This window comes from Salmo trutta, chromosome 3 (assembly GCF_901001165.1).
Source record: "Salmo trutta chromosome 3, fSalTru1.1, whole genome shotgun sequence".
Lineage (NCBI taxonomy): Eukaryota > Metazoa > Chordata > Actinopteri > Salmoniformes > Salmonidae > Salmo > Salmo trutta.
The window spans coordinates 51,985,488-52,000,805 of NC_042959.1; the positions used below are offsets into that span (position 1 = coordinate 51,985,488).

The 15,318-nt window shown below is 40.1% G+C and overlaps 1 protein-coding gene across 2 annotated transcripts in view; it reads left to right on the plus strand.

The window, feature by feature from the left end:
• Positions 1 to 15,318, plus strand: part of LOC115177928 (thrombospondin type-1 domain-containing protein 7A) — a 98,294-nt gene that overhangs the window by 40,764 nt on the left and 42,212 nt on the right. For both annotated transcript variants that reach the window (XM_029738925.1, XM_029738933.1), the window contains exons 3-7: positions 3,269 to 3,523; positions 4,514 to 4,695; positions 10,275 to 10,343; positions 13,323 to 13,478; positions 14,702 to 14,905. In XM_029738925.1, the coding sequence (XP_029594785.1) occupies positions 3,269 to 3,523; positions 4,514 to 4,695; positions 10,275 to 10,343; positions 13,323 to 13,478; positions 14,702 to 14,905 (866 nt within the window). The remainder of the gene's footprint in view (positions 1 to 3,268; positions 3,524 to 4,513; positions 4,696 to 10,274; positions 10,344 to 13,322; positions 13,479 to 14,701; positions 14,906 to 15,318) is intronic.

Consider the following 15,318-nt stretch of genomic DNA (forward strand, 5'->3'; position numbering starts at 1 on the left):
AAAAAAGATGGTTAAAAGATTTCTCCCAGGGTTTTACATTCCCTGACCCACACAGTGTTGTTGGCTTCAATTGTACCACATGTTTCTTAGCCAAAGCCTCGTGTAATGAGCATGTTTGTGTTCAATGTGGATATTCTACAGAAACCAAACTCTTTTTTTGTGGAATTTCATGGAATTTCTTGTTGTTAGTTGAATAACCTTTAGTGGTTTTAAAATGAGAGTTTGAGTGTTTTTGAAATAATATTACGCCCTTATTTCAAGTGAAATTGTTTGTCTGTCCCCGATCTGTCTGAAGGAGATAAAAAATAAAATATGACTACTTTCAAGACTTCAAAACCCCCACAACAATGCAGAATATAATAAAAAGTTGACACAACAAAAACATCAAATACTGAAAGAGATCGACTTGCCGTGAAAAGGGTCAATGGATGCTTTAAGGCTTTTTAAGCATGTGTGAAGTTTCATCTGAGTCAGGAAGCGAGCCATTATCCTCACTGAGTCACAAAACCTTTGTTTTAATTCCTGAATGTTTTTCACTGAGAACGAACTCTAACTGCGTGCCTTGTTGGCAGCACAACAAATCTTTGTCGTGACGTCACACCTGCAGGCCCACCACATCAAACAATTCAAAGGTATCTTAATCTGTGGAGACAGAGGGGTTAAAAACACAACTCAGACTCTTTTCCAAGCGTTTTTCAAACCAGTTGCACTCGTTTCTAGCAGAAGTGTGAGAAGCTAGAGGTGAAGTGTGTCATCGGCATAGTCTAAATTAGAGGGTTCTAAATGAAGCAGAGCTGTAATTAGCAGTAAAAGATCGTCAGCTGCAGCGCCTCAGGGGAAAGGCGATGCACACTGCGGTGCAAGGAACAGAAAATAGTCGGATTTAATTCCTAATCATTTGAAGGAGCTTAAAGAGGCAGCGTTTATTCATTAGCTCTAATTGCAAGTTGAATGATTACAGAGTGATTGCTTTTGGTGATTGATCAGTTGTGGTTACTATTCTGATGCTTTTGAGGCACAACCCTTCAGACTTTATGTATTGTATTGTATTACATGTACAAAACCCCTCATCTCATGGTCCTTTGAGCCGGATTTGAACCAGCAACCAATTCACTACCTAAATGTGGGGGCTTCCCAGCTTTTTTTCTGCATTGTTTATTAAGGTGTGATGATTCTGAATGAAGGGTTGAGTACTAGGGTTCAATGCCAGTCAGTTCCCTAAGGACTCTTGAATACAGCTTATTACAATATGCTTAGTATAATGTATATTACTGTTCAAAAGTTTGGGGTCACATAGAAATGTCCTTGTTTTTGAAAGAAAAGCACATTTTTTGTCCATTAAAATAACATCAAATTGATCAGATACAGTGTAGACATTGTTAATGTTGTAAATGACTATTGTAGCTGGAAACGGCTGATTTTGAATGGAATATCTACATAGGCGTACAGAGGTCCATTATCACTCCTGTGTTCCAATGGCACGTTGTGTTAGCTAATCCAAGTGTATCATTTTAGAAGGCTTTTTAAAAGGCTAATTGATCATTAGAAAACCCTTTTGCAATTATGTTAGCACAGCTGAAACTGTTGTTCTGATTAAAGAAGCAATAAAACTGGCCTTCTGTAGACTAGTTGAGTATCTGGAGCATCAGCATTTGTGGGTTCAATTACAGGCTAAAAATGGCCAGAAACAAAGAACTTTCTTCTGAAACTCGTCAGTCTATTCTTGTTATGAGAATTGAAGGCTATTCCATGCGAGAAATTTCCAAGAAACTGAAGATCTCGTACAACGTTGTGTACTACTCCCTTCAGAGAACAGCGCAAACTGGCCCTTACCAGAATAGAAAGAGGAGTGGGAGGCCCCGGTGCACAACTGAGCAAGAGGACAAGTACATTAGAGTGTCTAGTTTGAGAAACAGATGCCTCACAAGTCCTCAACTGGCAGCTTCATTAAATAGTACCCACAAAACACCAGTCTCAACGTCAACAGTGAAGAGGTGACTCAGGGATGCTGGCCTTCTAGGCAAAGTTCCTCTGTCCAGTGTCTGTGTTCTTTTGCCCATTTTAATATTTTATTTTTATTGGCGAGTCTGAGCTATGGCTTTTTCTTTGCAACTCTGCCTAGAAGGCCAGCATCCTGGAGTCGCCTCTTCACTGTTGACGTTGAGACTGGTGTTTTGTGGGTACTATTTAATGAAGCTGCCAGTTGAGGACTTGTGAGGTGTCTGTTTCTCAAACTAGACACTCTAATGTACTTTTCCTCTTGCTCAGTTGTGCACCGGGGCCTCCCACTCCACTTTCTATTCTGGTTAGAGCCAGTTTGCGCTGTTCTGTGAAGGGAGTAGTACACAGCGTTGTACGAGATCTTCACTTTCTTGGCAATTTCTCGCCTTCATTTCTCAGAACAAGAATAGACTGACGAGTTTCAGAAGAAAGTTATTTGTAATCAAACCCACAAATTCTGATGCTCCAGATACTCAACTAGTCTAAAGAAGGCCCGTTTTATTGCTTCTTTAATCAGAACAACAGTTTTCAGCTGTGCTAACATCATTTCAAAAGGGTTTTCTAATGATCAATTAGCCTTTTAAAATGATACACTTGGATTAGCTAACACAATGTGCCATTGGAACACAGGAGTGATGGTTGCTGATAATGGGCCTCTGTACACCTATGTTGATATTCCATTCAAAATCAGCCATTTCCAGCTACAATAGTCATTTATAACATTAACAATGTCTACACTGTATTTCTGATCAATTTGATGTTATTTTAATGGACAAAAAATGTGCTCTTCTTTCAAAAACAAGGACATTTCTAAGTGACCCCAAACTTTTGAATGGTAGTGTAGATTCTACTATAGTACAAGTATTAATACATTATAGTACATGATAGTATTAGTATCATGTACTTACATCCAGCTCATTGATGAATGACCCCTGGCTTCCCATTGTCTTCCGATAGGTAGTGGTGTCAATCCTACACAACCATCTATCTGACGTAAGACAATGTTCCTTGATGAGTGATACACTGCAATAGACAGGACAAAAAACAACATTCCACAAATTCAACCAACATACGCCAAATTCTACCTCAAAATTTACCTCAACTGACTTCGAAACCCACTGACCACTTGTTCTAGGACCACCAACACACACAGGGCTCCCTCAGCACCAGCTTTCACATCCACTGTCGCAAATTGCAAGCAGATCGCAGACAGATCTCAGATTACTGACCTTGCCACTTCTGCTCTCGCCTTACCTCTGTGTTCCAGTCTGTGTCTGCCCTGGGACCTCCCTCTGACAGTCCAGTCCTGCATCCTCGCTAAGGACTGTAAACTGAGCGAGTGGGCAGACTGGGGCCCCTGCTCCAAGGCCTGTCTAGACCCAGACCCTGAGTCCTCCAGGGGCCAACGCTCCAGGACCAGACGAGTGCACCAGTTCTCCGTGGGGGAGGGGGAGGACTGCCCACCGCTGGAGGAGACAGAGCCATGTGACCCCCAGGGGGATGGAGTACTGCCCTGCGCCACGTGAGTGTCACTTAGTGTCATGAGGATGTGTGGCTGTATGTGTGGAAGTTATAGTTTTACACTAAATATATGATAAGAAATATACAGAACATTTATGGAAGGCCTAGAGCTTGAACGTGGGTGAAGGCAATGTTGTATTAGTGGAATTTAAAATAATAAAATGTCATGTCCAAATGTAATGTATTACACAGTAGTATCAGTGTGTCGAAAGATACTACCGTACATAGTTCAGGAACCTGACAGGCCTCCAGGAAGTTTTCAACAAATTGGAACCATTTAGTGCACTAACTTTCCGAAGTCTACTGGATTCTCACTGACAGAGGTGATACATTCCTCCTGTTGATTTCCCATTAGCTACTTCACCTAGCTAATTTGCTCTCCTGGGTGGCCCGTAGGAGTTGGTTTGTATGGGCCTGTGTGTGTGTGTGGTGGAGGAGAGAACATACAGAGAAAGATTGGTGTGTTTGAGCTTTTGCCAGACACAGACTCAAATGGAGTCTCTGACAATATTGTCTCTCCTGTAACCTGCCAGGCAAACACACGCACGCACAGATTGGCCTCATTGACATTGTATCCCGTCTTTACACAATCCTTCCAATAACACTTGAGCTTTCCTGTTCCGATTCTGCAAAATACTTCAAAACCACACCATCTATAAAACTATCAGTCGAGACATAGCCTTTAAAATGGATTATTTCTAGGACTAAAATGTATCTTTCGCATTACTCATGTGTTACATGGATTGGAAGCAATTAGCCGAACACGGAGCTGATAGCAATTGAAGTTGTAGTGGAACGATGAGGATTAGTGTAATTCAAGTTTGGCAGCTGCAGCCTCAGATGCAGGTAGAACAGATCAACACACAATTGACAAATGTGTTTTTATAGCACAGACAGGTCAGGGATTTGATTAGCTAAAGAAACCTCAGTCAGATTTTAAATGTGTTTTGACAGCATAACACCCACACACCCATCTCTGTCACTGTCACAGTTACACCTGGAGGACTACAGAGTGGAGCGACTGTAGAGTGGACTCGTTGCTAAGCCAACAGGACCGTCGGCGTAGCAACCAGACCGGCCTGTGTGGGGGAGGGCTCCAGAATCGAGAGGTGTACTGTGTCCAGGCCAACGCCGAACTACTGACCTACCTCAACAACCTCAAAGACAAAGATGGTAATGAGGCTTTTCTTTATATAGCACTTTTTTTTATAACAAAGTCTTTCCTATATATAAGGGACAGACCAAAATGTACTGGGGGGGCTGGTCCAACTCAAGGTGTCGTTAAAAAAAATATGCACCCACCTCCCCAAGGTAAAAAATCTTTTCACATGACCCACCCCTTGTACATTAAAATAAATGGAACACCCTCCCCTATCGTAGAATGAACTAAAAATCATGTTTACGACCCTGTGTTTATAAACATGGATATCGACTTCTGCATACTTTTGTTTCACAGTCGATGGGCCAAAAGGTTCGGGGTTTACCGACCACCCCGGACGAGCCATATTTATAATTATATAAGACATATGCAAAGAGTTTTCCGCTGACAGCTTTCTGTGCCAGTGCGCCGCCACAACCAGTAAACAAAGCATACCGACTTCTGGCACTTCGATATCATGGTTTGTGTTTTCAACACCGCAATAAATAGACTATGTCAATCTCCACAAACAGAAAATACTTCCCTCCCTACCTTGTAGTTCTACTCAGTAAAGAAGACTTGACAATCTCTGAATGACATTCAACTTTTTGGTGTTTTGTAACAGATGAGTCTTTCCATTCATCAATTGGTCGCTGCACAGTTTGAATTGATAGATTGATTTTATTTGTCAGTAAAAAAAAAAAAAAACATATATACACGAAGATTTTTAAAATAAGTCTGGGACTTATTTCCACTGTGGTCCCTATTTTCTACATATACAATTACATAGATACAGACACATTGCAGAGATAGAGATGTATTACAGAGATACAGACAAATTACAGAGATAAAGATGAAAAAAATACCCAACCTCCAGATGAGTATGAGGGAGGAGTTTAAGTCCAATTCTTACCAGCTTGTTTGGCTAGTAGCGGATTCTTTCGATGTTTAGGGCTGCTGGTGAACCATGAGGTGCAGGCATAATCATAGAGACACGGGACTAGCACACTAGCTAGGCTTCCATCCAATTGGCGACAGATTTTTGTGCAATATTCTAAAATCTTCATAAGAAGAATATGCCATCTCAGAGTTTTCTTTTGGAAACAAGGGAAGGGAAGATCTTAATTTACTGGACATTTAAGACATTTTACAAGGCATCCATATGCATCCAGCTCCATCAATAAACAAGAGATATTGGCCCAATGAGCCACATTTACATGTCCTTAAACAGCCTATGACAAAAACACTATTCCTTGTGTTTTGATGTGTATCATATGCAAAACTTTATAGCCTATTTTTTTTATTGGTTTTTAGGCTAATTTGCTAAAACATGAATTGTCCACCTCACGGTTCAGCTGTCAGACATCTGAGCACTACATGTATCAGGGCATTGCATGCATAAGGCCCATGGGCTTAGGTGTCCACTGTACGATATGAACATTTGAATAAATACATATAGCCTATATAAAGGAAGAGAAGCTTAGACCTAACCCTAGAGCGATAGAGAGAGATATGCCTGTGACATGCTACAACACCGACCTGCATTTCTTTATGTGAGACGGCTACTGCGTCTGCTATACAGATATAGAGTGCAGAAGGAGGGTAATTTGTTCATTTTCAATCCGAATATTTTGTATAAAGATAAGCATTATATTGTTAGATTATAGAAGTAACTCTGGTAGGTCTGAAATAAGTCTTCCTCGCCTCAAGTTCAACTGTCAGAGTCCGATTGGAGCGCCGGGGCGCATTGCCTTTACATCATAGGCCTGCAGTAGCTAAAGCTAAATAACAGCCACACCATAACAAACCTTCACAAATGTTTCAACATTTTATTAGGGTAATGTCAAAAGTAAGTCAAGTCATTATTTATAGGGGAAATACAAGCAGAAGAGCAAATGTAAATCAGGGGGAAAAAAACACTGCCCAATTAAAAAAAACACACAACCTTCCCCCATTTTGGACCACCCTCCCCCAAGTAAATTTTGATCTGTCCCTAACACGTTCCTATAACAAGGTCTTTCCTATGTAAAACTGTCCCAATACCAAAAAACGGATGCATATCTGATGGTGTTATGTTCCTAAACCTTCCAGCCATCTCATGTGTAATAATCAACCTCAAAGAAGACTTTGCTATAACATGACAAATGTAGTACCACATCTGATATTGTTGCCGCTCTCAAGTCTGTAAAGGTTGTACAAAAGAGTCCCAAATATTTCACAACAACAAAGACAAAATTGTTACAAACTATTTCAGCATCAGAGACACGTCAGTGTCTTGTGTCAAACAAATTCAGTAACACATATTGTCATGTACAGTATTCACAGTTCCATACCTTGTGTCCATTCCGACATTTCCTAACAACAACAACAACAGTATCTGAATAACGCCATTAAAATCACACTTTGTGCTCTACAATTAGTGTAGCCATTACAGAATTACCATAGCAACTCTTGAACACTGCATACTACAGGGAGAGGCAACAAGGGAAGTGGGGCTGCTTTCATAACATAACCTGGTTTGTGCATCATCAACTGTCCTGGTGTGACTCTTGAGCCTTAGAAAAGTGAGAGCACTCCGGCTTTGACACTCTGACCTGTCAAGCCCAGTTTAAGTCAATGCTGCACTGGTAATTATATTAGCAAGGATTCTAAGGCTAAGCACCACCAGTGGAGATGGTGTGAGAAAAACAATAAGCATTTCCATTACGCGAGAAGCGTAATTAGCTATTATATCAGATGTTCCTGTCGTTGGAACGGTAATTGTTGGTGGAGTGATAATTTTATTCAGCCAATATTTTTAGTGCACAGGAGAAAGTGCTAACTTGAGCTTGAAGGGGGCAATCTGCAGTTCAAACAACAACAAAGTGTTCACCCCGCCACTGATTTGGTAAACAGCTGAGGGATGGGGCTGGAGAAATGTAATCACTTTCAAATTCGATGCAAGGACTGACTACCGTAGCTTTAGTTTCAACCATGTTTTGAGGCTATACAGGGTTTTGTTTTACAATTACAGTGTTTATAAACAATGAAGTAAAACAAGTTTATATTTTCGGGTTCTCATGGGGTAAACCAGTTCATGAGGCATTTCGAAGTTATATTCTTCAAGGATCAATGTGTATATATCACTCATTTAAAAGTCCAAAAACCTATGTAAAAATCGCATATTGCCCCTTCAAGTATGATGAAGATCTCTCCTGTTGTGACCGACGCACCACAAGACACAAACACGGACACAAACTCTGTGTGTCATATCATACACAGTACACACAGCAGTGACATCTAAAGTGCCTTCAGAAATATATTTACACCCCTTGACTTTTTTCACATTTTGTTGGGTTACAAAGTGTGATTAAAATTGATGTAATTGTATTTTTTTGTCAGCTATCTCCACAAAATACTCTAATGTCAAAGTGGCAGAAAAATTATATATATTTTTTTAATTTAATTTAATATAAAGCACTAATATGTCTTGATTAGATAATCCTTAGATATTCAACCCCCTGAGTCAATACATTATATAATCACCTTTGGCAGCAATTACAGCTGTGAGTCTTTCTGAGTAAGTAGCTAAGAGCTTTGCACACCTGGATTGTACAATATTTGCGCATTATTCTTTTAAAAATGATTTACTCTCTGTCAAGTTGGTTGTTGATCATTGCCAGACAGCCATTTTTAAGTGTTGCCATAGATTTTCAAGCCGATTTAAATCAAAACTGTAACTAGGCCACTCAAGAACATTCAATGTTGTCTTGGTAAGCAACTTCAGTGTATATTTGGCCTTGTGTTTTAGGTAGTTGTCCAGCTGGTAAGTGACTTTGTCTCCCAGTGTCTGTTGGACAGCAGACTGAACTAAGTTTTCCTGCAGGTTTTTGCCTGTGTTTAGCGCTATTTCATTTATTTCTATCCCCAACAAAAACTCCCTAGTCTTTGCCAATGCCAAGCATACCCATAACATGATGCAACCACCACCATGCTTGAAAATATGAAGAGTGGTACTCAGTGATGTGTTGTGTTGGATTTGCCTTAAAGATAACACTTTGTATTCAGGACAAAAAAAGTTAGTACTTTAGTGCCTTATTGGAAACAGGATGCATGTTTTGGAATATTTGTATTCTGTACAGGCTTCCTTCTTTTCACTCTGTAATTTATGTTAGTATTTTGGAGTTAATACAATGTTGTTGATCCCTCCTCAGTTTTCTCCAATCACAGCTATTAAACTCTTTAACTGTTTTAAAATCACCATTGGCCTCATGGTGAAATCCCTAAGCGGTTTCCTTCCTCGCCGGCAACTGAGTTTGGAAAGGTGCCTGCATCTTTGTAGTAAATGGGTGTATTGATACACCATCCAAAGTGTAATTAATAACTGCACCATGCTTATTTGCGAAATATTGGAAAACCTCCCTTGTCTTTGTGGTTGAATCTGTGCTTGAAATTCACTGCTCAACTGAGGGACCTTACAGATAACTGTATGTGCGGAGAACGGAGATGAGATAGTCATTCAAAAATCATGTTAAACACTATTATTGCAGTCTATGCAACTTATTATGTGACTTGTTAAGCAAACGTTTACTGCTGAACTGATTTAGGCTTGCCGTGACAAAAGGGTTGGAGACTTATTGCCTCAAGACATTTCAGCTTTTCATTTTGAATTAATATATTAACATTTCTAAAAACATAATTCCACTTTGACATTATGGGGTAGATCAGTGACACAAAATCTCAATTTAATCAATCTTCAATTCAGGCTGTCACACAACAACATATGGAAAAAGTCAAGGGGTGTGAATACTTTCTGAATAAATGTTTATCTATACTCTGTCACTACTGTCATACGCCTTTATGTCACTACCGCAATTTGGGCTTCTTTGCATTGACAACAGTCTCTCTCTCATTCTATACTGAAACCACATCATTTCCTCGTGCATGTTGACAAACACGTTGCTTTAGTAAGCAGTTAAAGATTGACTGACATTAAAGGAGAATGTACTAACGATTTTGTTGAAATGTATGTGTATGTTTGTGTTCCCACGTGTGTGAGTGTGTGTGTGTGCGTGCGTTGTGTGCGTGCATGTGCATGCGTTCCCGTGTGTGCCTGTCTGAGTGTGTGTGCGTGCGTGTGTGTGGGAGTTAGAAGGGAGAGTGTTCTTATCTTCCTGGCGCAGGATTCCTCGTCCCCCATCAGGGGGGTAATCTCCCCAGCTGCCACATAGATAGAGACAGACACAGGCAGACAGTGCCTCAATGAAGTCTGCAGCAACCCCCACTGCATGCATAAACTAAATCACCACGCTCTTAGAACACATCCTTAAGCACAGGTCCAGGATCACCTTACCCTGCCTAAATCCAAACCTTAACCATTCTAGAGGGGGAAAATCCAAAACTGACTGTTGGTCAGTTTCTAGGAGTAACTAGACTGATTTTATTAGAGCACCTTCAATTAAAGATCGACAAGTGTATCCTTGCAGCGCTTCCCATCCTTTTTCTACAAGCCTCATTCTCATATTGGAAAACAGCTCGACTCCTGTAATAGCGCTTAACGTATGCCTCAACTTCCAAAACCCTCTCCCTTTCCAGTGACTGTGTTGCTAATAGTTGTGTCTCCCTGTTCCTGCAGAGGGTCAGACCTCAAACCAGCAGAAGCCTAGTGTTCCCCCTCTTCTATCCATCAGCTTTGAAGTTACAGGTAGGTGCTTTAGACCAATCTGAACCTCCTCTCTCTGCCTTGTCGACCGCATTCTTCTCCCCCTTGCTGCTTCTGTCTTCTACTTTTCCCCTTTTCCTTCCTAATAATGTGTCTCAGTTGCAGTGGGTATTGTACACATGCATTTCTGTTTTGATGGATGATACTATGACGGTGTTTTGATAGGTTGGCCTCTCCGCAGATTTTGCGTCTCAAGTGGTGTAGTTTTCTGAAACACTAACATGTGGTTTCAACTAAGTTTGAGCATAAAAGCTTTCAAGAAGTGGTATGGGAAAAGGACAACAAAGTATTTGCCTGGCACGTCGGGACGAGTTTTTAAGCTTTTGTGGGAATGGCGAAATAACTCAGTGTTGTTTTTCCAAATGGAATATGCAAAGCATCTGTGAGACGTTTTTCCTCCTGTTTTTCTACTCTGGCACACAATAAGCAACACTCACATTAGTTACACTAGGGGACATTTGCCATTGTAGTTTCATTGCAATGCAGGAAATACAAGCACATTGTATAAGTTGTGTAATGAAGATGCTGGGTTTTTCTTTATCACAAACACCACTAATCTGTTGGTCGACAATTTCTATTCAGAATGGTTTGATGTACTTAGATTTAAATCTGTTCTACACACTAATAATAGAAGGATTATCAGGCTTATCAAATGCAGTATTTGACTATTTGTAAGGGAATAATGCCTTTTGCATATCAATTTCAAAGCTGCGCTTGCTTTCGCTGTACGTTGGGTATAATTATTTTTCAGCTCTCTTGACTTGATAAGACTTGAAGCGCTGAATGGATTGTTGGAGCTGTCAGAGTTTGGGAGAGAGACGTTTGAGGACATCTTGGTCTTCACATCCTGCTTAGTGAGAAAGTGTGTTTGTGTACAAGTGCAATTGATTGAAAGTGTTGCAACCGTTGATGCAATGTTTGGATCATAGATTGAGTGTCTGTACGTGTATGTGCATATTTACAGGTGTTTGTGTCTACATGTGTGCGTACGCGCATTTGTGCGTGTGTGTGTGTATGTCTGTTTGTGTCCACATGTGTGCCCACGTGCCTCTGCACATTGCATCTGTGCGTGTGTGTGTGTTCATATGCTGTGGCAGAGGGGTGCCAATTAGACAGTGTAGCCAATGGTAGTGGATTTTGCTTTGGACAATCTGTCAGGTGATCAAGAGCCTTTGTTGCATCAACCAGAACAACCGGCGCTTTGCTGCATCCCAAAACAGCTTTGATGTGACAGACACATAAAACCACCCACCAAACGTTCCACTCCAACTCCAAACAAACCCATGTATTCAAGTGCATTTAAGAAACATCCAGAAAATGGCGTCTCACAGTCGGCTTCACTTATCCTCCTGCCGAGAAAAACAACCTCTCTTTTGTTCCTTTGCGTGAAGTGAAGTTCCTCTGCGGGAATATACGCATTGTGTGTACAGCTTCTAAATCTGAAGCGTTTACAACAGGGGAATCATAGCACTGGATTATTCTTCATAGAATATGTATGAGAGGAGACACTGCAGCTCGCTCACACCTTCGGTACAGCCTTCATGTGTCTTCAATGAGAGTGTAAGGCCTTGCTTCATGTTGTTTCAAGTGTTAGATAGCACTGAAAGGTTCATTAGAGTTCATTTATCACCCTGAAATGCTAAAGGTATGCTAACAGTGGGGCGATTATAACAAAGGGAAATTAGAAGGAATATGGCAGCACTTCACACACTGTAGACCTCTACTGTGGGTTTCATGTGCTCTCTTCTGGGACCTTATGTACCGTGCAGGCGTGCTTAAAAGGAAAAGCCAATGTTTTTTTCCCCGTTTGGCATTCTCCTCTGCATTGTCATAACCAAGCACACTAGTAAACATTCTGCATGAAGACAAGTACGGGATGAGATCAAACAGATAAATGGAAAATATACTCAGCCGATTCCAAGAAAATACTTAAATACAGTACCACAGGTGGATCTAATCTAACAGTTCATCTATTTCTCAGTATTTGTCTGGTTATATCGGTATTTTTCAGATTATATCAGTATATTTATGACCATGTTGGTATGTACACTCCCCAAAGTATTTGTTTGGACAGTGAAGCTACAACGTTTAATTTAGCTCTATACTCCAGCATTTTGGATTTGAGATCAAATGTTTCACACAGAATGACACTTTTTGTTTGAGGTTATTTCCATACATATCTGTTTTACCATTAAGAAATGTAAAATACTTTATGTATCTAGTCCCCCCATTTGAAGGTGTCAAGTATTTGGACAAATTAACTTATGTGTAGTTAAAAACAAAAAAGCCATATTTCTAGCATGAAATAATTACATCAAGCGTTTGCAGTTTGTTTTGGTTGTGTTTCAGATTATGTTGTGCACAATAGAAATGAATGGTAAATAATGTATCTTTATCTTTAACTCTGCATTGTTGGAAAAGGCACCGCTATTCTACTGTTAGTCTACACCTGTTGTTTATGAAGCATTTGACAAATCCAATTTTATTTGATTTCATGTGTATCCTGATTACGGATAATCCCGAACTATGATGAGTGAGAAAGTTACAGAGGTGTAAATATCATACTCCCCCAAAAAATGCTAATGGTGAGAGGTTAGCATGTCTTGGGTAGTGATATAGTAGTGATATTTGTGCCTTCTGTAACGTTGTCACTCAAATGGGGGGACTACATACATTTCATATGAGGCGACTGTACAGAATGTCACCTTTAATTTGAGGGTATTTTCATTTGTATGAACATGAAAATACCCTCAAATTAAAGGTGATATTCTGTACTGTCGCCTCATATGAAACATTTTTTATCTCAAATCCAAAATGATGGAGTATAGAGCCAAATTTAATGTTTTAGCTTCACTGTACAAATAAATACATAGGGGTGTGTACATATATTTCTTAATATATCATTATATTACTGACTATAATGTAAGTATATTTGAATGTTCCTTATTTCCATGTCCCAAGCATCCCGTCCTGTGGACAGCAAGCTGTGTGGGGGTCCCGTCCCCAACACGTCCCAGCTGTGTCACATCCTCTGTCCCATCGAGTGTGAAGTGTCCCCATGGGGGGCCTGGGGACCCTGCACCTATGAGAACTGTGATGTCCAAGAAGGGAAGAAAGGTGTGTGGATAAGGCTCCGAGTGGGACTATCGTATGTCGATAACACTTTATTTGGATAGTCCCATGTAGATGATCTACGGATGGTCATATTATTAACAAACTCTCTGTTAATAAACAAATGCTTGCTACGGTTAGGGTTAGGGTTAGGGTTAGGTTTAGGGTTAGGGTTAGAATAAAGCTTTCGTAAAAGTTAAGTTTAGGGTTAGGATAAGGGTTAGGGTTAGGGGTAGGTTTAGGGTTAGGTTTAGAATAAGGGTTCCGTAAAAGTTAAGTTTAGGGTTAGGATAAGGGTTAGGATTAGGGTTAGGGTTAGGGTTAGGGTAGGTTTAGGGTTAGGGTTAGAATAAAGGTTCCGTAAAAGTTAAGTTTAGGGTTAGGATAAGGGTTAAGGTTAGGGCTGGGGTTACTGTCCACTGATAGTGAGCTGAAATGTTGTTGACAGTTATTGAACAGTTATAAACCATCTACTTGGGACTATCCAAATGAAGTGTTGCCTGTATATCCGCTGCAAGGCCTTAGTGGGTACGGGTTGGAATGTTTCAGGTGACTGTGGATATATTTGATGTCGTAATGCTAGCATAACACATATGTGGTATTATGCGTTTTAATATACATTGCATGTTCCTCTTATCAAACTAATGTCAACTGCCATACCACTGTTATGAAGCATAAACAGTGTTAACTTGCCATACGGTATGTCATATGATTCTTATATGATAAATATTTGCCGTCAGGTATGCATGGTGTTATGGAATTTACAGAACATGGCGTTGTTTCAGAAGATTATACAGTAATTATCTGTGCATATCTAGTAGTTGGTGTTATTGTAGCCATTGTAAGGTCCTCTTGAATAAAGATATTCTGGCATGAAGGTAGTATCTAACATCTGTGGGTGGTCCAACACCCACATGATAATTACATGCTGGCTCTTCACAATGAAATCCTCTCTTTTGTATCAATTTATGGTCAGTATGATCACAGTATCTGGTAAAGTGCCAACAATTAACTGGGCAATTATTTGCTTGCACTTGTACACTAATCCCAATCTTATCATAGTAACATATCCAATTATTCTATTTTTAAGAGATCAATTCCAAAGGAGGACAATTAGGCATATTATGTATTTTTTCAGAGTTATTATATATTTTTTCATATGGTTTTATGTATTTTTCATGATATATTTTTCATATTAAATGGAATAATGTGTATTTTTCTTTCGACAGGTTTTAAACTGAGGAAACGGGAGATCAGCAATGAGCCAACAGGTGGACCAGGGAACTGTCCTCACCTGGTGGAGGCTGTCCCATGTGACGAACCCAGCTGCTGGGACTGGCGCCTGGTCAGCCTGGATGAGTGTATCCCCGACGGGGAGCTGCCGTGTGGCCCAGGGACACAGATACCTCAGGTCCAGTGTGTCAACAGCACTGGTGAGGAAAATCATAGTAATAACCAATTATCGGAAAAAGATTATTTCAATTGGATTTTTCCCTCCTTAATTCCATTAAACTTAGTCTCCATAATCGTTGCTGTGTGATTGTAGATAAAGCTCTGTGATTGCAGTCTATGGGTTTATTGATTCGGTTAATGCTCATTACAGTCCTTTATTTTTAGTTTGCATGACTAATTAATGTAGAACACTGCCAACAGGCAAAACTGATTGAAATGACGTCGTTAAGAAGTTATTTCAACCAGTATTGCCTGCTAAGCAAGCATAGTACAACAAAACTGTATTCTAGTATTCTATAATACTATTATGCTCAGAATCCACCACATTGTTAGCTCAGCTCCCTGATACACCCCCCCCCCCCAAGAGTAGCCCACCACTTCCAGATTAACTATT